The sequence below is a fragment of the Aegilops tauschii genome, chromosome 3, assembly GCF_002575655.3.
Source record: "Aegilops tauschii subsp. strangulata cultivar AL8/78 chromosome 3, Aet v6.0, whole genome shotgun sequence".
NCBI classification, from domain to species: Eukaryota; Viridiplantae; Streptophyta; class Magnoliopsida; order Poales; family Poaceae; genus Aegilops; species Aegilops tauschii.
In genome coordinates, this window is record NC_053037.3 from 446,418,157 (window position 1) to 446,445,490 (window position 27,334).

At 47.5% G+C, this 27,334-nt stretch overlaps 1 protein-coding gene across 2 annotated transcripts; it reads right to left on the reverse strand.

The window, feature by feature from the left end:
- Positions 1-2,598: 2,598 nt before the first annotated feature.
- LOC109744428 (probable glycerol-3-phosphate dehydrogenase [NAD(+)] 2, cytosolic) lies at positions 2,599-6,636 on the reverse strand. Of its 2 annotated transcripts, XM_073510778.1 has the most exons (6): positions 6,204-6,636; positions 5,392-6,108; positions 4,120-4,341; positions 3,533-3,780; positions 3,308-3,447; positions 2,599-3,023 (listed from the first exon to the last, which is right to left on the reverse strand). In XM_073510778.1, the coding sequence occupies exons 1-6, from the start codon at positions 6,544-6,546 to the stop codon at positions 2,882-2,884; spliced, it is 1,812 nt and encodes a 603-aa protein (XP_073366879.1). In that variant the 5' UTR covers positions 6,547-6,636; the 3' UTR covers positions 2,599-2,881. The 2 variants fall into 2 exon arrangements, with proteins under 2 accessions (XP_073366879.1, XP_020159132.1); XM_020303543.4 differs by having other exon boundaries at positions 5,392-6,343.
- Positions 6,637-27,334: the final 20,698 nt, after the last annotated feature.

Below are 27,334 nucleotides of genomic sequence, written 5' to 3' on the forward strand. Positions count from 1 at the left end.
TAAGCTTATTTCAGGGATTAGGACTAATTTTCATATGCAGGTCCTTGGCTACTTCTGGAAGATCATTGGTGACCCCACAAAGAAATCAAACCAAGTGGTAACTATTTGGAACCGTTAGTAAACTTTAGTGGAACTGCCAAGCCAATTCCATTTTGACATATGTCTTTTTTCCCTGGCACTACCAAGCACAATATTATTCATCAACACTTTCAAATCATCTCGGTTGCTTCTTTGTTGGTCACAACATAAGTTCGGTACATTCACTCATTTCCATTCGATACTCCTGAGGTGTGACGTAGCGCTTTTCTGCAAATTCTCACTACAAACCTGCTCTTCTTGGAATGCTACTACCGAGCAATTGGTTTTTACCAGTACTTCTTAGAGGTTCTTTCCCCGAATAAAAGGTGCTACTTCTTTATCGTCGGAACCACCCCTCTCCTTTCCATTGGCACTTCTGAGTACTGTGTTTCCCTAGTTCTTGAACAATGCACCGGCCGTCCAACATTACTTGAATTGGTTCGGTAGTTTTGGCTAGTTTACTACGGGTGCTTCCAACCCATTGTTACTTTTTAGGAACGGCCAGATTTTGAACTCCCGCAACATATCTCGACCATACCCTTTTTTGGTATCAACCATCTCTCATACCATTCCTTGCAAGCCACTCCACTCCACCCACATCCCAACTCCACTCCGTCAGACCATAGAGAAGGAGAGGTCCAAGGCAAGAAAAGAAGAAAGAAGTGTTGTGTAATTCCATGTTCACTTCTTGATACATGGACAACCAAGAACTCCTCTTTCACAAGTCCATACTCTGAGTTCATTTATTTCGTCTCAATCCTATCTTGTGAGAGACACGGAGGTGTTTTCGAATTCTTGAGAGAAGCTTTGATTGAAGATCTTTCAAGGAGTTATTATCAAGTTATTTTGCATATGCTTGTTACTCTTGGATGGCGAGTGCATCCTAGATAGTTAGGACTCACTTGTGATCCTATCAAGTTCTACATGTGAAAGATGCAAGAGGTTGGTACGGGTCCTAGATCACCCACTTTGATCTACCCTTAGTGGGGGTTCTAAGAGCAAACCATGATGAAATAGATTGATTGTGTTCTGTGGGCTTCTTGGTGGGAGACACAACCGGAATTCTTGAATCCTAGAACCTCTTGGTTGGAAGTCTCCATCAACGTGGATCTATGATAGCGGCAACTATCCGAACCATGAAAAAAATTCATGTCCCACAATGTTTGCATTCTCTTACCCGACCTCCTACTTACTTGCAAGATTACTACTTTTTCGTTGTGCATTACTCTTGATATCTTGCTTGCTAAGTTCTTTTAGTCCTTGTTGCCTAGAAATAAAAACCGTCAATCTTAAAAATTGTGTGGCTTGATTTTCACAAGACTATCCACCCCCACCCCTCCTACGGATGGCAATGGGTACCCATTGTCCACGTACCCTGCTGGTAAAAACCCTATTAGGGTAAGGGTATGGGACAAAAAGTTGCCCATGGGTATGTAAATAGGAAAATCTCAAACCCATCCGGTAGAGCAGGTATAGATATAAGATATAACCCATACCCGCATACCCATGTATCTTTAAAAAATCTAACAAGTACGGAAAATTACCTCTACCCTTTGTCATGAGTTTGTGAACTTAAAAATGTATGACTATGTACTACTGTTTATGACTATGTGTTGATGTTTTCATGTGTTGTTATTTACAAGAAAGTGTTGATGTTTATAAAATGTGGTGTGTTTATGATCTCTTGTTGTTTCTAAGTATGTATTGATGTTATTATGTGTTGTTGTTTATAAATTATGATTGTATCTTGTTGTTTATGATTATGTGTCGCTCAAATTGATGCTATGCAAACATGGGTATTTTTACCCGTGGTACCCATTTACCCTGTCAGGTGACGGGCATGGGTAAGCGTAAATGGGACAGGTATCCCCCTACCCCTAGTCTTTAAACCATGATCTCGCACACAGCTGGGAATCAGCTGGTTGAATGTAACCCTTTTCCTTGATAAATGCAGTTTTTTTGTCTGTTTTGGACATCAAAGCTTCTCTTCTGCTTAGCTAACAAAAATCTACTCTGCTTTGTTTCATTGCATGCGTTTTAGAAAAAAAACAGATCTTTATTCATTTGCAATAACAAGTACATCATTTACGAGGAGGGGTACAATTTCACTCAAAGGCTTCTGAAACCAGATCAAAGCTATAGAAAATCTAGCTAGCTTAGCAAGTTCATGGGCAACCCTATTGACTTCCCTATTACAGTGCTCGAATCTAGTAATGGAAAAATCACAAGCCAAAAAATAGGAATGGGAAAATCACAAACCAAAAAATAACAATCGTCAAACGTTGCCGCCGCTGTAGTTGCCGACCGTCCTCTATTATTCATGGTTTCATTGCACACGTTCTCTCTGTCCATTTACATCTATTCGCCTGATGACATCATGTCGGGTCCATCTTTGTAGGAAGGCTAGTCACTGGTTATTGCAGTACATCACATTGGTTCTCGAAATGATAAAACCTGCAACTTCATGTCATATCTGTTCGAGCAGGTAATCAAACTGTTGAAAAAATAGAGGGTATATCATTCGAAGCATGAAATGTGATTGTATTGTTTTTCCATTTCAAATAGGATACAGAATAATAGCATTATTAAATCGTTCTATATACACAAGATGGTGTGAACCACATCAAGCTACTAACACACTCAACACATCTTCCTCAAAATAGTCAACTAAAGTTTTTAACTGAACTTACTAGTGTTACAACAACAGCAGCAGAAGCAGCAGCCACCGAATGGACAAGAGCACATAGGGCTTCGAAAGCGTCTAGCGACTAATAGAAAGAAGGAAAACGATAGGAGAATCTGTCTAAGCTTTCACATCTCCATTTGGTTGACCAAGAATAGATGGTCGGTAAAGTGACTGCCCCCGTGCCATCTCAATTCTTTCACGCGGATCACACATCGACTCATCTCTTATAGCCTGAAGAATCGACTCAGTAGGAAGTTCCCTGTGCACATGAGTAAACAAATCAACACAGTTGATTATGGCTGCAAACTTTTACTAACGTACAATATAGCAACATCATACTGGAGTAGCAATTGGCCAGGAGAATGAACATATCTTTATGCCTACTGAGATAAATTGTTCTTATATCTGGGCAGTTACAGTATGTACTTGTGAAAAATGGATAAATCCATTAGAAGGTATTTTTGAAGCTAATTCAATAAAATTGCAATTGAACTATTTCACAAGGGCTTTTGTTATATCATGAAAAAGAAGAAGGATTACTACCTCTTGATCAAAATTTTATGAAGTGTTTTCAAGATGGGGCACATCTCAACTGGCGCAACAGATTTGTTGGCTTCTGGATGCATTACACTCAAACTATCCTGACTGAGAAGTTTATAAAATGCATCGACCGCAGAGACGCCCTGAAATGAATTGTTAACACAATTTAGTATGCCTTGAGGTTTGTGGTAGCAGTTGAAAGTTCGGACAACAATCAAAATGGCGAACCTGGATTGTCCCTTTGCCTTTTATGCTATCACCCATTTCCAGAGTCAGTTCCCCTTTAGCTAACTTATGCCCATACCATGCATTACGACCTTTCAACAATGTGACATAAGTGTCAGCTAATAAAGGTCCAGCAAGTTTTTCGGGTTCTTCTTCCAGAAGGTGGGTGATGTAGATCATTTCGGATGTGCAAAGTGCAAAGTAAACAGACTTGCTGGTAGCACTCTCATTGGTTAGTGCTGCCACCATACCTGCAAGATAACACAATGTTCAGCAAACTAACTGAAGATTATGTCAATTAAAAGTAGAAGTACAACAGATATTTCAGCCTTTCTTGTCCATTGGATCTTTCTTCTGGATGTTGACAGCTAAGATATAACTAACTAGTGTATTTTTCCTCCTTGGGACACTGATTCGTTGGAATTAGTGCACGATAACATGATGCAAGTTACTACCTATTGAGGACATTGTGTAACACTGAGTGTGTTATGGTGGCAAACTAATCCAAAGTTTAGAACAGTGTATGGCCTTTACAAACTTATAGTGGTCGAAACATGGCAAAAGCAGCGGAACATACGAACATAACTTACCAGCACCAATAGCGTACACATTTTTCAAACCTCCCATGACTTCATGAGTGATGAGATCACTATTATCCCAGACAATAAAATGAGGCTGCCTCAAAAATTTAGCAAGAGGTTTCCTCCATTTGTCAGTTCCACAAATACGAGCATTCGCATATTCTTTATTATATATTTCAGACGCGATGTTAGGGCCACCAAGATATAGAATATTATCCAATGGAACCTTAGCTGCAATAAAATCAATAATCCGTAAGTCACATGCAGAGTTAAATAGGCGAAAGGAAAATGCTGGAAACAAAGCATGACACTCGGCACACACCACTCTGAAACTAGAGTTCTGAACTGAGATCAACAACAGTTGAACAAAATGTTGCATTTTTTTGGTGTGTAGAAGCATGAAAATAGAGTAAGGAATTCATTCAGGAAGAGCCTGCTAAACTAAACACATATAATGACTAAGAGCATTCATAAGCAACAGAAGATACTACCAATTACTTAGCTGCAAGTTCAATAATCAGTTATATCCCCTCTATATACGAAACTTACAGAAGGTTACATAGATCTTATCCTTTACTCTTATACTCATAAATATCTGAGTTTGTGGCGGTCCATTCACCCACAGATATTACCTCTTAAGTCGCCAAGAAATTAATTGCCGCAATTATAATATATTTGTAGAAGAGGTATGTCTCATAATTTTCCGATCAGTTGATTCGACTGATGTAGATTTTGAGATTTTTTTTATTTGCACAAAGTTAGGGACTAAGATGACACAAGCAGTTAGACAACTCATGCAATGAAAAAACTTCTATAGCAATGCACAAGCATCAACTTCCATAGCAGCGCACGAGTATTTAGCAAGCCAAGGCAATGAATTCAGTTAAACATTACAGTATAATGCAATGAGCAAAAAGCATTTTTTGATATATTTTTACCAAGAACCATGTACGGATTTATCTTCTACAATTCAACATCAATATTTTGTCAGCAACGTAATCGGTTGCATCCAAAATTTATCATAACTCATGATGACATTTCAGCCAAAGTTTGATAACTGTCTGTCATAGTTATCAGGTACTCCTACCAGATTAAAAAGGCTGATAGCTACAAATTTGTACCCATGGAGGGGAACCGACACCAACAATTGAGGGCAAACAGCAATCCACCAAGTACATAGGACAACATCAATCCACCATCAATAGAGGACAACATCAATTCTTCAGTGAAGAAAGAAGAATAAATTATGATTGGGCGAAAAAGAAGATATAGGGAACTCACTTGCTTTGCTAATCATCTGTGTGGGAGTTATGATCCGCGGCACCGGATCCAGGGATGCTTCTATCCCTTTGGTGAGCGAGATGATGACTGGGGCATTAACCCTCTCCTTCCAGTACCTCCCAATCTCCCCAAACACAACCCTCGTCTCCGTGGACGGCAGGCCGTTGATGACAATGTCAGCGTCCCAGACGGCCTCCTGCAGGTTGGTGACGACCTTGAGCGGGCAGAGCGGGGTGTCGATCATGTTGAGGCAGAAGCCGTCCCTGAGTATCTCGTCGGCGTAGAGCGTGCGGTCCCCGAGGCGGCCCTCGACGTACTTGAGGTAGGCGCATCGGCGGATCAGGCGGCGCAGGACGTCCTCGCGCGCGTTGATGACGTTGAAGAGGTGCTCGGCGGTGGCGCGGTCGACGGCGCGGCCGGGGCGGCGCCAGATGCGGAGCTGCACCTTGTCGCGGAGGTGGCCGTAGGCGTCCTGCAGGAGCGCGCAGAAGACGCTGCCCCAGGCCCCGGCCCCGACGCCGACGATCCGGAGCGGGTCCCCGTCGGCCTTCCCCATCACCCGCCGCAGCTCGTCCACCTTCTCCTCCACGGCCCCATTGGCGTGCCCGTTCGACGCGTGGCCCCCCGCCGCGTGCGCCCCGTCCTCCGCTCCGCCCATTGCTTCTCGCCGCAAGCAAAACCAAGGCCAGCCGCGCAAGCCACCACTACATAACCTGTCTGATTCGTTCGGTTGTTCCAAGGATGGGCAGGCAGGTTATAAACTAACCGGGAGGAAGAAGACGAGAAAAGGACGCAATTTGCGTGGGTCTGGCCGCCGAATTGCGACGGGGGTGACGCGGGGTGTCGGCCGGAGAGACCGAGGCAGGCCGCGGCTTGCCTGCCCGAGCGGTCGCCGGTTGGTGGCGCGGTTTCGCTCGCCGGTCGGTCGATCCTCTCGTCGAAAGCTAAGTGGTGGGGGATCGGAGAATTTCTTTTCTTTTCTGGGATCCGCCGCGTCACGGCGGAGCGGGAGGTGGCAGATGGGTGAGCGGAGCCGGGGCGCGGTAAGAAAAGGACGGGAGGTGGTAGGCGGGACGGATTCGAGGATCCGGAGGTCGCAGGGACGGTGATGTGATGGTGGGTTGGTGATGGTGTCGGATTTGGGTAGTTTGCCATGGCGGACCTGGCGCCGAGCCGTGCCGTGCCCTGGCACCGGCGCCAGATCCACCAGTGTTCGGGGGCGCCTCCACCGGCACGTGCGTCGGGCGTGTGGCGACCACGTCCAGCACGGTAATTTTGATTGTATGTTTCTTTTAGGGCAAATCTTGATTGTATGTATAAACTTCTACTGGGCCACTGATATTATTCTAATATTTGGATTATAAACTTGAAAACTCATATAATTTGTAGAATATCATAATTGTGTTGACCATTATATTTGGATTACTACAACAATGAACTATAGCATTATATTTTTAAAGAGCATGTCAAATTCAGAACATCACGTTATGTGTTTCAAAGGGTTCAAGAAGAGTTTATGCAAGAGATACGAATATCCATTTCTGAGTCCAGACTCATTTGCACCCGGTCAAGAACATCACGTTTTGTTTTGAATTTTTTTATCTTCAGCACGGGTGCGGATGAGTCTGGGCACCGAATCACTGCTCTCTAAGTGATAGCCTTACTGGTAAGTCTTCACCGCCCTAGTCCCCGACAATAGAAGCAGTGACTCATATGATACAACAACTTGATAAATAAATAAAAAACACTTTATTTTTAAATTTTAGACATTGTTAGTTTCTTAACGCTTACAACCGGCATCTTTGATTCAAAGGATTTCTCATGTAGTTCTGGAGAATTCTAACCTTGGAATTTTCTTTGCAACTTAACAACTTATTCACCCAAGAAGAATTCTTCATCACTTATTCACCCAAGAAAGAATTGTCGTTTTCCAAGTGAGGATCATCGCACATACCCCCGGAACAGTCGGGACACTCGGGGATCCCATCCTCGTAATCCATTTCTTGTGTTCATAATTGAAAGATAAAAAATCCACGAAAAAAATGTCATCAGGTGAGGTATGATCACACATTACCAACACTGCTAGAACTAGCTAGTAGGACGATACATATAAGCAGGTTTATCAAGTCTACAGAATTAGGTTATGCGATGCTATCTACATAATACAACATAGCAGCTTCCATACTTTCAACAGTACTAAAAAATAGTTCAAACATCTCTAGCACACAATGACACGACTAGCTACGGTGGAGAGAGAAACTCCTAATCAAAGTCAACGTCAGAGCTGTAGTCATCATCATCGTCGGAGGTCTCGAGGACTCGGTCCCAGTCTATCGGGTCATCCTGGGCCTCCTCCTTGTCGCATGCGGCCTTCAGCAATGCCTCGTTCAAGGCATAGAGTTGCGGATCCTCCCTAAGATAATGCTCCACCAACGAATCACTGCTTTGCTATTGACGGGTCATCGTCAGCACCTTGGCCTTATGGTGCTCCTTCCCCTCGGCCTTGGAGATTATCCTCATGTTTGGAGGCGCTAGCCGACTCACGCGCCAGGCATCCTGGGGAAAGTTGAGCTGGGCACTTGGCCCCTGGTACACTAGCGCCATGACAGCATAAGTGCGTGCCGCCTCGACGATGTTGAACGTGTTGAGTCATTGCTTCTTGCCAGTGTTGAGGTTTTGATTCTAGGCCGCCCACTTGCCCCAAGGCCTCTGGAAAACACCAGGGTACCTGCCGTTGTCCGCCATTTCCAACAAAAAAGAAGTGCCCTAGAACATGCGCATATATAAATTTAAAAATATACGGAAAATTCGGGCATGACCTATGCTTAATAATGGACATATTAAGTGTTAGAAATTTGGTGTAACGAAATTCAATCAACGTTTCTCCAAAACATGAGCGCTTATTATGAATCCCTGTAAAAAAAATTGAAGACATTTAGTACAATACAATATAAATCACAAACTATATGAAATCTTAAACATGAAGCTATATAAATTTCAAAATGTACAAAAAATTTGGCATGAGCTTTGCTTAAAATTGGACATATTAAGTGCCAAAAATTTGGCAAAAAGAAAATCAATCAACATTTCGGCAAAAAAAATGGAATTTAGTGTATGATTCCTTGAAAAACTTGAAGCCAAGTGCATGTACATTCTATAAGCATTGATATCTAATTATTAACTTCTAGCTTCATTCTAGTGAATTCTAATGAAGCAAATTTGAAAATTCAGCAAAATTGTAGTGTACATAGTTAAGAAGTACAACTGAAGCAAATTCACCAAGTTTGATAACTACTGTACGTCTGTACTAAAGCAAATTCTAAAATTTCAAAAATTAACCCTAGCCTTGTAAACAATTGAATGCAAGTGCATATTCAATCCAAAATTAATAAGTCATTCTACAATTGTAAAATTAACAAATCATTATAAAATTCAAGCTCAAACAAGTCATATTCGTCTCTATGAAGCTCAAACAAATTAAATCTACTACCCTAACTACTCAAGCTCAAGCTCACACAAATTAATATGTCAACCCTAACCCTAGCTAGCTAGTAATCAAGAAAATCACAAATGTGGGTGGGCATGGGCGCGGGTGGCACGGCCACGGATGATGAGGGTGATGGGGACGGGGACGACGGAATGTGAGGAGTATGATGCTTACCGGGGCGGATGGCGAGGGTGGCGGGGAGGGCGAGGTCGATGGTGGCTGCAGACGGGGGGCAGGACAGCGAGGCTGATGGGGACAGCAAGGACGATGGCGACGGCGGCGACGAGAGCGGTGGGGGAGAGTGAGAGTGACTCTGTGGATATGGTGGAATGACCATGCGGGAGCGAATGGATAACATTTTACAGCAGTGACCCGGGTGCCCGGAAGCCCGCCACCGCAACTTTTCAAGTGGCGGGCATTGTTATGGACCCGCCACAGCTAAGTGAAGACTATTTTTAAAAATCATTTAGGCCATGAATATTTTTTCCATGATTAATGCACACGATTGGAAACCCCATGCTCAAATTTTGCCACCTTTTTAGTTAGTTTGCTATTTGCGAAGCATTAATGTTTTTTGGGTCATTAAAACGTAAAAATGCTCTTTGATAGAAAATAGCGTGCAAACAAGGATTTTCTAGGATTAATACAAACCATCAAAACTCACATACTCAAATTTGGCCACTTTTTGAGTAGGTCTACTATTTTCAAGGCAACATTACCTGATTTTCTGGCCACTATAAGGGGCAAGATGCTCTTCGGTAAGAAATACCGCACAAACAAGGATTTTTAAGGATTTTCTGGCCACTAAAAGGATTTGGCCTTTTTTATTAGGTTTGCGATTTTCCAAGCATTTAACTGGTTTTCGGCCACTAAAAAGAGTAAAATGCGCTTCCGTTTGAAAGTGCGTGCAAACGAGCTTTGAAAGCGATGAAACTTGGCATGGTGTCTTCATTGGACCCCTGTAGAGTGTGGTAAAGATTTGAGATAGGTTACGTGATGTGGAGCATCCCTCGACCATCCCCATGGACACTCCGTCGCCACCGCAAGCACTAAGAGGACTAATGACAAGAGCTCGTGCATGTGCCATCGAAACCGAGGTTAACTCCTTCCTCTTCGAGCTCCATTCAAATTCACACGAGAGTTGGGTCCTACCTCAAACGGAAGTGTTATGCACGCTTAGGTACCAAAGTGATGATCATGAAGAGGCTAGCATGGAGACCCGAGCACCTATGGACGAGAAGGAAGAATGGAGCGAGAAGAATGAAGAAGGGGAGGTCCTGGACACTCTGGGTGCCCGGCCCCAACCTGGGCGCGGCCCTGCCAGCCCCGGGTGCCCGGCCATGGAGGGCCCGGGTGCCCGCAGCCCCCTGGGCGCTGCTCCCAGCCGACCTCGGGTGCCCGGCCTTGGAGCCCCAGGTGCCCGGCCACCTGCTCCATCCGCCTGGCGCCACCCCGGGTGCCCGGGCTTGGGACCCCCGGGTGCCCAGTCCACCATCAGTCGGCTCCTGACTGGTCCAGGTGCCCGGCCTACGTCGCCCCGGGTGCCCGGCCGAACCTGAGCGCATGTCCTTGTTCGGTCCGGGTGCCCGAACCCCTTTACCCCGGGTGCCCGGACCCCTTCGAGAGTGCCTGCGTGCAATTGGGGTTTTGACCCTTGTATCCCTCTCTCCCTTCTATTTTGGCCCTGGCCTACATAAACTATTTCCCTAGCTCTTTGGTGAGGTTAGCAAAGTATTACATAGACAAAGAGAGAGCTTTGCTCATTTTCCTCCTCTTGGAGATCTAGACCTCCTCTTGGAGAAGCTCCTCTTGGAGATCAAGCCCTCCTCTTGCAGAAGATCCTCTTGTGGATATCAAGACCTCACCTAGTGGGAAGAACTTTTACCCTAGTGCTATTTTCCTTGAATTGTTCTTCTATGCTTGTGGATCTCATGTATGCTACTCTAGTGGATGTGTTATTTGGGTTTGTTTGAGTGATTTCCTCCTTGTGTTCTTGAGTGTTCTTCCTCTTTCCCCCCCTCCAAGTGTGAAAAGATCCCCTCTAGGGTTTCACCCTACAACATCTTGGTATCATGAGCAAGGTTGATTCACATATTGGAGTCCCATCCCCCTATTTGCTAGCTTGATTTTGTTATTTTTCGTCCTAATTCGAAAATCTCCACAAAAATAGCCCCAAAAAAATTTCTTGCAATTTGTTGGATCTTGTGAGATTTGGTTGTTTTGGTCCATGGATTTGTTGTTTGGCAAGTGGATCTAGCCCCTACCCATCAATCCCCACCCTTCCCACCATGGAATTTGGCAATTTCCCAAAGATTTCCGCCCAAATTAGAGACCACCGGGTGCCCGCACCCCGAACCCCCAAGTGCCCGCACCCCCGGGCCAATTTCCCCTGACCACCCCGGGCACCCGCACCTTCCACCCCCGGGTGCCCGCACCCCCCCCCCCCCCGAAACAGCCCAACTCTACCTCCATTTTGGCCATAACTTCCAACTCCCAAGTCCGTTTTTCGTGTTCTTTAGCTCGTTTGGAAGCTCTTGACATCCCCCATCCACATACATCATTACCACCACCATTTGCCTCCATAAAAAAATTCACCATAAAAACACCCACCTTCCGCTTTGACCGATTTTGAGTTGCGGTTTCTGTTTCCTAAGGTGTTTTGGCTACTTAGGAACGTGTGACATCGACATCACCATTCATCATCGCCTCGGAGTCGTCTTCGCCAACGATCTTCACCGTTGACACTGCTAACCGTAAGAAAGGACGGTAACCTCGATGACACTTAGTTCATTTCCTTGCTTTTGCATTGATAACCCGAGCCATTTTGCGTCACCTACCCATCGAGACTGGCGAGTTGAGAATTGCCGGGCCACGCTATTGTGCACCATAGTGATCTTGCTATCATCAGTGTGCCATAAGTCTCTCATGTGCATATCTTACATACTTGCCTCATATCATATTTGGCTCAAGCATCAAGCATAGTGAAAAAACAAAAAAGAAGAAAGAAAAGCTTTTAAGCAAAAGAGGAGAAACAAAGAGCTTGTAAGCAATAACATTGAGCCATTTTGCATCGATATATCATCTTGGTCACCTCATACATAGCATAGTTGGGATTGGAGACGACACGTTTCTCTCATAGGTTGGTGCACAAGTGTATCTTGCCCATTTGAGCAATCAAGCTAGCGTCTCTCTAGCATCCGTACAACAAGAGCATTTTCTGTGGTTACACATTTTGGGCTCACTCCTTGGTTGTGCGGATCCCATCTATCGTCCGTGTGTGTGTTCCTAGTGATATTCTTGGGTTTGATCTAGTTGCTTCACTTGCATTTTTGTGAACCTTCTCAACCTTATCGATATCTTGACTAACATTTGCTTGAAATTTTTGTGCCACCGTCCTAACCAAGCTACTCCATAAGCTTTACTTGTCTAGGTGTGAGAAACAAACCCGGTACCAATTCTCCTATTGTGGCATTACATTGAGAGACACTTGATACATCCACAATCCTCGGAAAAGGTAACTTCGGTATTGTTCTCTCATTTTCCTACTCACCCCACTTGGTTATGATGGATAGGCCAAGTTCGTCGGTGAACCCACTTTTCGAGGAGCAATGTGACGATCGCGACTACGTCACCAAGAACCACTTCTTCGTCGTGCAACGAGCTCTCCATCAAGAAAGTGAAGCCTTGGGTGAACGCATTGAGCAACTCGCCACCGACCTTCATCAATCGGAAGCAAGGAACCGCGACTACATCGACGCCAAGTTAACCACACAAATGGAAGAATTCCACAACATGATCATGAGACGCACGTCTTCCTCAACCTCTTCGCCAAGACAGCGCCACTCAAGCCGCCGCTCAAGTCGGCAATCTTTGGACTACTCCTCTTATGATGCAAGTCCTCCACGATCTCACTTTCCTCGACGTGATGATCGCCAAGCTCAAGAAAATCCATTCCAAGGCAATGACTTACAAGACCGAGCCCGAGCACGTGAAAGGGTGCGACAACAAGCGCAAGAAGCAATGGAGCAAGAGAAAATACCTCCACAAGTCCAACGTCAACCACCTCAAGACGGTGATGCAATCCGACAAGCACAAGAGCGCCGTGAAGCACAAGCACTCGAATGTGAAGATCAAGCACTCGAATCACAATGCACACTCAACGAGGCCACTAGAGCCGTCGACGAGCGCAACTGCCAAGTTCGTGAACAAGAAGCAGCACTTTTTTAAGCATGATAAGAAGAAGCCGCTCGACTTGAAGAGCAACAAGAAAGAAGAAACCGAGCGCATATGCCAAGAAATAAGAAACCAAGCACATATGCCTCGTCCTCCTCCACGACAAGAGCGACATCACGAAGAACGAGCATTTGAGGACCTTCCTCCTCGGCAAGAGCAACATCAACACCGCCACTACGATGAAGAACTCCGCTACGGCAAGCTCAAGTTCACCATGCCCAAGTTCTCCGGAAGCAATGATCCCGAAGAATATCTCTCATGGGCATTGAAGGTGGACAAGATATTCCGCCTTCACAACTACGATGAGGAAAAGAAGATCGCCAAGGCCTCCCTCGAGTTTCAAGACTACGTCCTCATTTGGTGGGAACAAGTGATCGAGCGACGACAAGTAAGAGGCGAACCACCAATCACAACTTGGACGCAAATGAAGGATGCCATGAGAGCTCGCTTCGTGCCTACACACTACACCCGTGATCTTTACAAGAAGTTGCAACTCCTCAAGCAAGGCACGAAGACGGTGGAAGAATACTATCAAGAAATGGAGGTTGCCATGATAAGAGCCAATGTCAAGGAAGATGACGAGCAAACTATGGCACGCTTTTTGAACGGCCTCAACCACCCAATCAAGTGGATTGCCGACTTCCAACCCTTCTCCAACCTTCTCGAGCTAGTTCATCAAGCGACCAAGGCCGAGCGACAAGTGCAAGATGACTTCAAATACGCCAAGTACTCGTCCAAGACCTACGGCTCATACACTCAAGCTCCCGGGACTTCGGCACCTCCTACCTCAACTAGAGAATCACCAAGTACCAGCGACAAGTCAAGTTCCAAGCAAGTTACGCCTTCCTTGACTCGTCCTCCGGCAAGCACCTACAAATCCAAGACTCCCTCATCTTCGGCGCCATCAAATGACCCCGTCAAGACAAGTTCTATCAAGTGCTTCACATGTGGTGGCCGAGGACACAAGTCCTTTGAATGCACCAACAAGTGAACCATGATCTTCAACGATGATGGCACATACGACTCCATGAGTGAAGAAGAAATGGAAGCCCTTGAGCACGTGGCCATGCACCGGCACGTGAACGGAGATGAAGATGATCAAGTCTTTTGTGACAATGATTCAAGTCCCTCTCTCGTGGTCTCCAAGGTCTTGATGCTACAACACCACCAAGAAGAAGACCAACGGTGCCACATCTTCCACACCAGGGCCGACATCAACGGGCGTTCCGTGAAAGTCATCATCGACGGAGGAAGTTTTCACAACTTGGCAAGTGAAGAGCTATGTTCCAAGCTACAATTGGTCAAGAAGAAGCATCCTCATCCCTACAAGGTCCAATGGTTAAGCGACTCCGGCACTATTCAAGTGGAGCATACGATGCAAGTTTCCTTCAAGATCGGCGCCTACGAGGACACCTTGGAGTGCGACGTGGTTCCTATGTCCGTGTGCCATCTTATCTTGGGAAAACCTTGGCAATTCGACCGAGGCGTCTGTTGGGGAACACAGTATTTCAAATTTTTTACCTATGATCATGCAAGATCTATCCAGGAGATGCATAGCAACGAGCAGGGAGAGTGTGTCCACGTACCCTCGTAGACCGAAAGCGGAAGCGTTTAGTAACGAGGTTGATGTAGTCGAACGTCTTCACGATCCAACCGATCCAAGTACTGAACGTACGGCACCTTCGAGTTATGCACACGTTCAGCTCGATGACGTCCCTCGAGCTCTTGATCCAGTTGAGGCCGAGGGAGAGTTCCGTCAGCACGACGGCGTGGTGATGGTGATGATGAAGTTACCGGCGCAGGGCTTCGCCTAAGCACTACGACGATATGACCGAGGTGTTAAACTGTGGAGGGGGGCACCGCACACGGCTAAGAGATTTTCTGTTGTGCTATTAGGGTGCCCCCTGGCCACGTATATAAAGGAGGGAGGAAGAGGAGGCCGGCCTAGGAGGGGCGCGCCTATAGGGGGAGTCCAACTAGGATTCCCAATCCTAGTTGGAGTCCCCTTCCTTTTCCAAGAGGGGAGAGAGGGAAGGAGTAGGAGAGGGAGAAGGAAAGAGAGGGGGCGCCGCCCCCTCCCTAGTACAATTCAGACTCGCCATGGGGGGGGCGCGGCCACCCCTTGAGGCCCTCCTCTCCTTTCCCGTATGGCCCATGAAGGCCCACTCCTTCCCCCGGCGAATTCCCGTAACTCTCCGGTACTTCGAAAAATACCCGAATCACTCGGAACCTTTCCGATGTCTGAATATAGCCTTCCAATATATCGATCTTGACGTCTCGACCATTTTGAGACTCCTCGTCATGTACGTGATCTCATCCGGGACTCCGAACAACCTTCGGTACATCAAATCACATAACTCATAATACAAATCGTCATCGAACGTTAAGCGTGTGGACCCTACGGGTTCGAGAACTATGTAGACATGACCGAGACACATCTCCGATCAATAACAAATAGCGGAACCTGGATGCTCATATTGGATCCTACATATTCTACGAAGATCTTTATCGGTTAAACTGCATAACAACAAACGTTGTTCCCTTTGTCATCGGTATGTTACTTGCCCGAGATTCGATCGTCGGTATCACCATACCTAGTTCAATCTCTTTACCGGCAAGTCTCTTTACTCGTTCTGTAATGCATCATCCCGCAACTAACTCATTAGTCACATTGCTTGCAAGGCTTATAGTGATGTGCATTACCGAGAGGGCCCAGAGATACCTCTCCGACAATCGGAGTGACAAATCCTAATCTTGATCTATGCCAACTCAACAAACACCATCGGAGACACCTGTGGAGCATCTTTATAATCACCCAGTTACGTTGTGACGTTTGATAGCACACTAAGTGTTCCTCCGGTATTCGGGAGTTGCATAATCTCATAGTCATAGGAACATGTATAAGTCATGAAGAAAGCAATAGCAATCACTACAAAAAAAAGACACTTCCGTGATGATACGTGTTTGTCACAGTAGGTCGCGTTTTTTTCATGCATGTACATCCATGACAAATTTATTACATAATCAAGATAGTCATACCAGTGCTGTCGTAGAAGTGTTCCATGACATTACCAAAATTATCATCACGGAAGTGTCCACTTCCATGACGATAAATCACGCGTCACAGAAGTTCTTTCGTCAAGGGTGACCGACACATGGCATCCACCGTAACGGAACGCCGTTAAGCTATCGGGTCCGGTTTTGGATCCGATAACCCGTTAACAGCCCCGACCAATGGGGATTTTCCACATGTAAAATCATCATTGGCTGGAGGAAACACGTGTCGGCTCACCGTTGGGACAGATGTCATCCACTCATTGGACACAAAGCACCTATGATACGTCGACACATGGCATGGCCCAACAGAGGCCCATTCCTGTGAATAGGCTGGCCAGTTTAACTTGGTCAAAAGGTGGCGGGCCGGCCCACGGCAAGCCTGTTAACAGCATGTTCGCGTATAGCCCATTTACAGCCCGCTAACCCAGGGCCTGTTTATGGCCTAACCGAATTAGGCCTAGTAGCGTCATCTGGGCCGTCCAATATAATTCCAGCCTATTTTAACTTCCGGCCCATGGATGGCCCATGACGTCTTTCGGCCCATATGAGGCCCTTATTACTCTCGGCCCATTAACGGCCCGTGGTAAAACTGGCCCGTAATGAACAGTGTATCACTCTATACCCGTTAACGGCCCGTGGTGAAACTGGCCCGTAATGAACAGTGTATCACTTTATACCCATTAATGGCCCATTATTCCATTGGGCCGTTTCCAGCCCATGTTATCTTTCGGCCTTCTCGGGGCCCATTTATTCTTGGGCCCATTTCCACATTCGTTTACTTACGGCCCGTTACTGTCATTTTCTGCTTGTGGGCCAAATTCAGCCTGTGGTTACAATCAGCCCGTTTGTGGCCCGCTATATGTTGGGCTGCTGTCGGTGTCAAAACCGGCGGATCTCGGGTAGGGGGTCCCGAACTATGCATCTAAGGCTAATGGTAACAGGAGGCGGGGGACATAATGTTTACCCAGGTTCGGGCCCTCTCGATGGAGGTAATACCCTACTTCCTGCTTGATTGATCTTGATGATATGAGTATTACAAGAGTTGATCTACCACGAGATCGTAGAGGCTAAACCCTAGAAGCTAGCCTATGATTATGATTGTTCTTGTCCTACGGACTAAACCCTCCGGTTTATATAGACACCGGAGGGGGCTAGGGTTACACAGAGTCGGTTACAGAGAAGGAGATCTATATATCCGAATCGCCAAGCTTGCCTTCCACGCAAAGGAGAGTCCCACCCGGACACGGGACAAAGTCTTCAATCTTGTATCTTCATAGTCCAACAGTCCGGCCAAAGTATATAGTCCGGCTGTCCGAGGACCCCCTAATCCAGGACTCCCTCAGTAGCCCCTGAACCAGACTTCAATGACGATGAGTCCAGCGCGCAGATTGTCTTCGGCATTGCAAGGCGGGTTCCTTCTCCGAATAATCCATAGAAGATTTTGAACACAAGGATTGTGTCCGGCTCTGTAAAACAAATTCCACATACCACCGTAGAGAGTATAATATTCCACAAATCTAATCTGCTGACAACTTTTCATAACGTGACATCCTGCGGTGGTCTGGTCATTACGAACCGTTTTTCCCAGCCTGCCACTTCACGTGTTGCGAGGCGGTTTTTTTGGCACGTCTTGTCGAAGCAGAGATTGTGTTCCCCTTATCACGGGATTCTCATCAATACGGGTGTGGGTAACCCAATCGTGCTTGTTAGTATGACTTCTCGATTTTAGGCAAGTTCCAAACGGCCACGCGGAGGACGCTTGATATTCACCCTCTTTATAAAGGGGCCAAGGCCAGTCCTTTTCTTCTCACGCTCGATCCTTCCCTTCCCCCACCTCGAGTTCCAACACCCAAGGCTCAGGCTAAGCGCTTCGGACCTTCAACCATGTCCGGATCCAACCTTCAAGGTCGGTGGATGGCCTCCTCTGTCACAGAGGAGGACATCAAGAAGCTAAGGGAAGCCAGGTATCTGACCGCCGAAATCCCGCACAGGCTGCCTGCTCAAGGGCAGGTCATCCCCACTCCCGAACCCAACGAGAGTGTCGTATTTTTTTCCCACTTCCTCCGAGGGCTAGGCTTTAGTCTTGATCCCTTTGTTAGAGGGCTTATGTTCTATTACGGGCTCGATTTCCACGATCTAGCTCCAGATTCCATCCTTCACATCTCGTCGTTTATCGTCGTGTGTGAGGCCTTCCTCCGCATCACCCCACACTTCGGCTTATGGCTCAAGACCTTCAATGTGAAGCCGAAGATGATCGATGGGCGACACGCAGAATGCGGAGGTGCCATAATAAGCAAAGGCGCCGATGCTCTATGGCCAAAGGGTTCCTTCCCGGAGGTGTCCAATTTATGGCAGCGGGAGTGGTTTTACATCACAGCTCCCCGAGGTACAAAGTGGGCAGCTGCCCCCACCTTCTGCTCGGGCCCTCCACCGCAACTGGCGTCATGGGTCAACAAGGGGCTGGACTGGGGGGCAGTTAATGACGTGCCGACATTGCAAAGTCGCATCCGAGATCTCCTCAAGAGGGATGTCAGTCTTATCAAGGTAATGCAAGTTATGCTGGTTCGTCGGGTCCTTCCATGCCAACGTCGATCTCTCCGTATGTGGGAGTTCAACCTGGAAGGACCGCGAACTATTCAGCAATTCTTCGGCGTGACGCCCGAAGAGATGTATGGATTGTTCTTCGGATCACGAATAAAGTGTTCGGACACCACCGAGGATGCGGGTCTCAACTGCAACCATCTAGATACCCACGTAAGTAATTCTGCGGCCAAACATGCTGTCTTTTTATTTGTCACAACATCATTCTGAAAAAATTGCTCTCGGCCAGGACTGGATAAGAAAGGCGGAGAGGATCAGGTGTTTGGCCCCCCTTCCCGAAGGCTCACCGGATCCTGTACTAGCCAGGATGCTTGAGCACGCACCTTATCAAGTGCCATCAGGGGAAGATAAAGGGAGGAATAAAGAAGCCGAAAGTGGGCTTCACACATTACACATCCAAACAGGGGGAAATAGTGTCTCCGCGAAGGAGGATAATCGGGGAGAAGAATCTAGAATCCCCTCTCCCCAAGGAAGGAAAAGGACCGCCTCTGAAGACTTGGAAACAAAGGTTTCCAAACGAGGGAAGAAACCTTCGCCAGGGGGCCCTGCCCCGGAGGGCGTCCTTACCGCACAGCGCCCGCAAGGGGGCCAGCCCTCCATCGCGCTGTAAGTGAACAAGAGTACTTTGGTAAATATATCCTGCTTTATCTCCGAGGACAATAACCGAGACATATATCTTGCAGTCCGGCTCGTAGCCCTTCTCGACAGAGTTCGTCTTCGGGGATCTTCTTCCGAAGATGATGGAGAGAGAAATGCCTCCCCCTGTCTCCCCGCCTCACGCGGAGGACGAACCTGAGGTGTCGTCACGGAGGATTTCTCCCGATCCGCCAAGGCCAGAAGGTAACCCTTCGGTCACCCGAAGTCCGGAGTATTCGGCTCCTAAGGAGAGCAACAGAAAGAGTCCGGGACTGCCCGGTGCACAACCGGACGCACTGATGGGTCTTCTGGAGCAAGCGGCTATCTCAAAGGCGCATCGTACTTTAATGGGTACGGTGGTTGAGAGGATTTCATCCGCCAAAAGTGGGTTGCATGAAGCTTTTACGAGCCTGCTAAGAGGCTTTGAGGTACGCAAAGTAATATATATATTTTGATGGTACCGCACACGCTAGGTGTGCTCTATACAGATAGTAGCCCCTGAGACTCTGATCGCTGTCCAGAGGCGGCAAACAGAGGATCATAGTCCCAGGTAATGATCGCGCTGCTTTCATGTGCAGGCGGCTGAGGGTCCGGTGGCTAGCCGGACTGCTGAGTTTGCCGAACTGAGGTGATAGCTTGACGCGGCAGATGCCGATATCGCCCTTGTGAACAAGCGGCTTGACGAGGCACTTGGTATGTATTTTCGGGTGGTCAACAAATATTAAGAGGAGCATGATGCTAGTATCTATAATATGCTGTGATTGCAGATGGAGCTGCCGCCGTGGAGACCCTTCGGGCGGAACTTGCCCGAGCCAAGGAACAAGCCAGGAGAAGTGATGCGGCCGCCCTAAAGGCGGCCGAAGAGTTAAGAGCCGAACAGGCTGCTCATCGCCAGAGCAAAGATAAAATAGCCAAGATGGCTGTTGAGCTAAAAGATGCTGCCGGCTGATATGAGCTTCTTGAAAAGGAAAGCCAAGCGAAAGTGGCTGACCTGAAGAAAGCCATGGAAGCAGCCAAGGCAACCTGCTCTAAAATCAGAGCGGCGAAGGAGGAGCTCCGTCAAGCCGGAGATATCATGGCTGGGAAGCCCTTTTTGTTGCGGACGAAGTTCGGAGATCCGAAGTATGCCCCTCTGGATCAATTATGGAGTGTTGCAGACGCGTACTTGGACTTGGCAATGAGTGCTGCTGATGCGACTGAGTTTTTCAAATATCAGAAAGATCATGAAGGGGAAAGGTTGTTCTGGTCGTAGTTCAGTGCTCCAACGCGTCCGCTGCTGTTAAATAAACAAATGGCCGAGTGGGCCGAGCTCCATAGGTTGTCCGGACTTGCCATGAGGTCTGTCGTGGATCATCTTTGGCCGAAGGGACCAAGGCCGAATAGTTATTTTGGTTTAGTGCAACGATTCCTTGGTGCTGTGCCACATATCGACGCTGTAAAGAGGTCGGCGTGCATAGAGGGTGCGCGGATGGCTCTTGCCCGTGTTAAGACATATTGGGCAGAGATGGAGGCCACCGCTATTGCAACCCGGGGTTCGGCCGTAGGCCAGGTCTCGGTTGAGCACTATTTCGAAGAAGTCCTAGAAGGCACTCGTTTAATAGAGGCTCAGTGCTCGAAGAGTATCATGTTCGAGTGACATGTATCCCATTTGTAAAAACAATGCTATTTGGATTATAAAGGCTGTGTTTATACTTTTGCCTGAAAGTATTATGATGCCTCCTGTGCGGCCGTTTATGTATGTATATAACCTGAAAGTTTGCAGTCGTCGGCTTCAGCCCCCACGCATATAATGCGGGGGTGTTCAGAAAAGCGCGTATTCACACTTGATCCAACTTCTTGGTCCATTAAGGAGGTGATAGCGCGGCGAACAAGGCAATCGGACTATATAGCTTTAACACTTTCACTTAGCCATAGGAGTTTGACGATGGGGCTACTATACAGCCCCTGGTACTTCCGCGCTCATCTGAATACGGTGCGCGTACATACATGATCGGGAAACCGGTCCTTCGTTAATGCGGAGGAATCGCGAAGATTCCGCTGAGTTATCGAGTGGTTGACCAGTCTCACGCTTTATCATGACAGTCAGTTTTCGGCTTTCTCTACTGAGGTGCTCATCCAGATGAACCAGGGCACAATCGCAGTAGTTCTCCCGGTGCCCCCTGAGCTAATAGAGCGGAACGTAAGGTAGCAAAACACGGGAGCCGGGCAAACCCACCTATTTACCAAAGACATGATTCGTAGCTGATGCATATAAGGCCAAACTCGCGACGCCGAACACTCCCTAAGGTATTCGGACTTTACAACATATACTGGGCTAAGTAACGCCCTCGATAATGAGCCCTGAATTTCCAGGTACGTGCATTAGTCTGACGTGATGAGATGCCAATAACGCCAGCATCCCTCTCGGTTGTGCTGAGTATCCGGAGGGTGTGAAGCAACAAAAGACAGTAAAAAAGGTTTACACAGGGTCTTTATCTAAAAAGAAACCTTTGAGCGGGGCCCTGCTGCACGTCTGCGCCTATGTCTCCGTTGTGCCGTATCCTGGAAGGGTGTAGCACGCTGATCATCTATAAAAGAGAAAAACCCAGGTGAAAGTCTTCATGTGAAAAATTGGTTATTCTTAGTGAACCATTAAAATGCAATCTAAATAGGGTCAAGCCAAACTGTAGACCTTTTTACATGCAGGAAGCCCCTAGCACCACCTATGGGGGTATATCCATCGACCCAATCTCAGGTTTATCTGAGCTGTTACAGCTAGTGGTGCGCCGGACTCGTCTAACCGTGTCCGCGGTCTTGACAACCGATCATTTATTCTGGTTGGAGAGGCCGTTCAGTGTTCGGCTGCTAGAGCCGCCACATATTCCTCCGCACATAAGGAACGCTCTATGTTTCTGCTAACTATGATGATGCCATGTGGACCGGGCATCTTAAGCTTAAGATAAGCGTAATGTGGTACTGCATTAAAACGAGCGAAGGCCGTTCTTCCGAGTAGTGCGTGATAGCCGCTTCGGAATGGAGCGATGTCAAAGGTTAATTCTTCGCTTCGCAAGTTGTCGGGAGAACCGAATACAACCTCTAGTACTAAAGAGCCCGTGCAGCGGGCCTTTGGGCCTGGTATTACTCCTTTAAAGGTAGTATTGCTTTGGCTGATTCTTGTCGGGTCTATCCCCATTTTGCGGACGGTGTCTTGATATATCAGATTAAGACTACTACCACCGTCCATAAGGACTCGGGTGAGATGGTATCCGTCAATTATTGGGTCTAGCACCAAGGCAGCCAATCCTCTGTGTCGGATACTAGTCGGGTGATCCCTGCGATCAAAAGTGATCGGGCAGGCCGACCAAGGGTTGAACTTGGGGGTGACGGGCTCCACGGCGTATACGTCTCGGAGTGCGCGTTTGCGCCTCCTCTTCGGTATGTGAGTTGTGTAAATCATGTTCACTGTTTTGACCTCTGGTGGGATTCTGTCCCCCAGTGTTCAGCTGGCAAGGCTCATCCTCGTCTTCACTTGGTGTCTCCCTCCCCTTGTGTTCGGCGTTTAGCTTACTGGCCTGCTTGAAGACCCAGCATTCTCTGTTGGTGTGATTTGCAGGTTTGTCGGAGGTGCCATGAATCTGACATAATCTGTCTAGAATCTTGTTTGGGCTGGACGATCCATCTCTGCTGCCTTTAAATGGCTTTTTTCGTTGACCGGGTCGAGAGCCCCTGAGTCCGGCGTTTACCGCCGTGTTTTCTGGGTTGTCTTCATTGTTTCGACGCTTGCTTTTATTGCGTCGCGGTTTCCCATTGCCATCCCTGACTTCGGATGTGCCTGGGTTGCTGGTGCCGCTACGGGCCAGCCAACTGTCTTCTCCCGCGCAAAAGCGGATCATAAGGCTTGTTAGGGCTGTCATTGTCCTCGGTTTTTCCTGGCCGAGGTGTCTGGCGAGCCATTCGTCCCGGACACTGTGTTTGAAAGCCGCTAAGGCTTCGGCATCCGGGCAGTCGATGATTTGATTCTTATTCGTGAGAAACCTGTTCCAAAGCTTTCGGGCTGACTCTCCGGGCTGTTGAATTATGTGACTTAAATCGTCTGCATCCGGAGGTCAGACATAGGTCCCTTGAAAATTAGCCCTAAAAGCATCCTCAAGCTCTTCCCAACTTCCAATTGAGTTTTTGGGGAGGCTTTTCAGCCAGTGCCGAGCTGGTCCTTTCAACTTGAGGGGCAGGTATTTGATGGCGTGGATATCATCTCCGCGAGCCATGTGGATGTGAAGGATAAAGTCCTCAATCCAGACCCCAGGGTTTGTCATTCCGTCGTATGCCTCTATGTTCACGGGTTTGAATCCCTCTAGAAATTCATGATCCAGCACCTCATCGGTGAAGCATAGGGGGTGCGCGGCACCCCTGTATTTGGATGTGTCATGGCATTCTTCTGACGGTTGTAGTGTTCGGTTTTGATTCCGAGCTGTTATTCGGTCAATATAGTCGTTTGGGCGGCCATGATTCTGTGCCGGAGCTCGCTTCCTAGATCCGTAGATGGACCTGGCCATACCAGTTTTTTGTGCAGGTCCTCACATAATCGTGCGCTGACTTGTGTGCGACGTCGTTAGCCGCCCTGTCGCGGCCACGGGGTGGTCGATCCGGCTGATCGGCCGTTTTATTTTTCGGCTGAATGGGCTCTAAAGCCTCGTCGTCGAATTCAGGCAGCAGCTTGCGCTTTGGATAGCTCTTTGTGTGGCGACTGCCACCGTACTTTTCTTCGGTGTCAAGCACTTTGTTCCATCTGCTGTTGAGCGTATTCTACGCGGCCTTAAGCCTTTGCTTCTGCTTCTGCTTCTTTAGGCTCCTCGCAGTGGCAATAAGCCTTCTATGGAGGTTCTCTTGTTCCAAGTGCCTTTCCGGGACGATGTGTGCATCATCGTCCGGACTGTTCTCCTCTCCGGAGACAGGTTGATGAGTTTTACCCTCGGCGTCGCCGTGATCGGACAGCGGCTCTGTACTATGTTTGCCGTCCGCTGGCTCATCCTGCTCCATCGCTGGGTCCATGTGGTCGTCGTTTCCTTTGGAGTCGACCGGGGTATTATTCTTTCTTGTGCTGTTATCGCTGTTTTTGCTGAGGCGGGATTTGGAGCGGCGCCTACGTCATCGCTTTGGTTGCTTCTCGAGGGGATTATCCTTCGCTACATCATTCCATTCCTCGTCGTTGTTTTCTTTGGGTGTATCCACCATGTATATATCGTATGATGAAGTGGCTGTCCAGCGCCCTGTGGGTGGTGGTTCCTGATCCTCTCCTGCATCGTCGTCCATACCGTCGATGTCTTCGGAGTCGAAATCAAGCATGTCGGTTAAGTCGTCGACAGTGGCTATTAAGTGGGTGGTGGGTGGGGAACGAATTTCTTCGTCGTCCGCTTCCCACTCGAGCCGGACATAGTTCGGCCGAGGGTCTCCTGACAAGGAGAGAGACCTCAATGAATCTAGCACGTCGCCCAAGGGCGAGTGCTGAAAAATATCCGTGGAGGTAAACTCCATGATCGGTGCCCAATCAGGTTGGATAGGCACGAACGCAAGCAGTTCGGAGCCTGTGGCCAGGGACGAATCCAAGGGTCCGATAACACAGGTCTCATAGGAGGTGAAGTCAGTATTCGGCTCTATCGCCGCTGAGTGTGCGGCCTCCGTGGCGGGGTCCATCCACCCGTCCTCGGATGGCACGATCTACTCCGGATTGAGGGCCGGAGTAGCCGCAGGTGTGATCTCCCGAACACCGTCCGATGGCAGAGCTAAGTCATGCTCGTCGTGACTGTGCGGCGCAGCTGACATGAGCTCGAATCCGTCGAAGATCAAGTCTCCGCGGATGTCGGCAGTATAGTTCAAGCTTCCAAATCTGACCCGATGGCCAGGGGCGTAGCTATCGATCTGCTCCAGATGGCCAAGCGAGTTGGCCCACAATACGAAGCCGCCGAATACGAAGATTTGTCCGGGGAGAAAAACCTCACCCTGGATCGCATCGTTGCCGATGATCGAAGGAGCCATCAAGCCTTTATCGTGACGGCACGGTGGAACTCTCAATGAAAGCACCAATGTCGGTGTCAAAACCGGTAGATCTCGGGTAGGGGGTCCTGAACTGTGCGTCTAAGGCTAATGGTAACAGGAGGCGGGGGACACAATGTTTACCCAGGTTCGGGTCCTCTCGATGGAGGTAATACCCTACTTCCTGCTTGATTGATCTTGATGATATGAGTATTACAAGAGTTGATCTACCACGAGATCGTAGAGGATAAACCCTAGAAGCTAGCCTATGATTATGATTGTTCTTGTCCTACGGACCAAACCCTCCGGTTTATATAGACATCGGAGGGGGCTAGGGTTACACAGAGTCGGTTACAGAGAAGGAGATCTACATATCCGAATCACCAAGCTTGCCTTCCACGCAAAGGAGAGTCCCATCCGGACACGGGACGAAGTCTTCAATCTTCTATCTTCATAGTCCAACAGTCCGGCCAAAGTATATAGTCCGGCTGTCCGAGGACCCCCTAATCCAGGACTCCCTCAGCCGTTTTCATAGCGTCATCAAATACGGCCGATTAATGACGGCCCGTTATGGTCGGCCCATGAACGGACGATTCCAACTCTAGCCCGTTTACCATAAAGCGGTATGTTATTGGCCCATGTTTGGCCAATCGATCATACGACCCGTAGAAGGCCCATTGATAATACGGCCCGTAGAAGGCCCATTGATGATACGGCCTGTAGAAGGCCCATTGTTTCTACGCCCCGTAGAAGGCCCATTGTTTCTACGGCCCGTAGAAGGCCCAGTGTCACTATAGTAAATATGTAGCCCATGGTTATTGTGGCCTAGTTTAAAAAAAGTTATTGCGGCCACTAGCAAACCGCGGAAAAAGAACAGCTCTGACTACAAGCAAACAAATAAACAAGACAACAAGGAAATAAATAACCAAGCAACTTACGCTAGGCTATCACGGCTATTACACATATTACATCCACTGGGCATCAAAGTTTGCCACCAGTGCAAATATAGGGAACAAAGGAGCATATCATATACACTAGTTGTCAAAGTTGGCGACCAGTGCAAATAAACGCCGCAGCAAAACATGTCTAGAACTGAAACCACTTCAGAAGATCTCAAGAAACATTATCCTGGGTACCCATAATGCTGGCAAGATGCTTAGCAAGCTTATTAACTTTCTCTTGTTTGGCGCTTAAATCCTCCAGCGCTTGCTGTTGCACCAGAAAGTATGCATCTGAATTCTGCAGGGACTTCCTCAGTCCTTCAGCTTCCCATCACAACACATCTGATCGATGTCTTTCAACTTGAAGCTGAGACTCAAGAAGACGAACTGATTCAGGCAGCGAGTTCGAAGAGCTTGTGCCAACGGTAGTGGCCAGTAACTCGAACACTACATCAAGACAGGACTTCTGGGTTCTCTCACTGTCGTCAAGGTAGTTTTTATCAGCTTTCTTGGAGACCAACAGGGATGTCTCACTATCTTAAACCTTATCTGCATTACTTCCTTCACCATTGCATAACGGGGTACTGTTCTCCAATATTTTGTCCGCATTCTAAAAGAGAAACAAGCAGACACATCACAGGTTTACCATGTTGTATATGAAACTCATTTTGGTAAATCAGTTCAGTAGTAAAGTGCACAGGATAACAACATGAAACAAACATATATCTATGTACCATGGTCACTTTATGGTCTATATCATTCTAGTTTTTGTTGCCAAATCAAGATAGAGACACAGTTCAAATAATATTTGTTCAAGACAAAGCAGAATAGACAGAATATAAGTGTGGGAAACTATATAGACACTTGTAATGTGCATGACATGAGAACATAACTGTTTATTCAATTGAAACTGAAATCAATATAGAGCAAGTTACAACAGCAAACCAGTTAAAGAAACAAGTTTAAAACATACCTGTTG

Coding starts and splice junctions, on each gene's coding strand:
- LOC109744428 (XM_073510778.1), bottom strand. CDS start 6,546: ATGGCAAACTACCCAAATCCGACACCATCACCAACCCACCATCACATC. Junction 4,342..5,391: donor ACAGATGATTAGCAAAGCAA/GTGAGTTCCCTA, acceptor ATTTTATTGCAG/CTAAGGTTCCATTGGATAAT. Junction 3,448..3,532: donor AAGGCAAAGGGACAATCCAG/GTTCGCCATTTT, acceptor AATTCATTTCAG/GGCGTCTCTGCGGTCGATGC.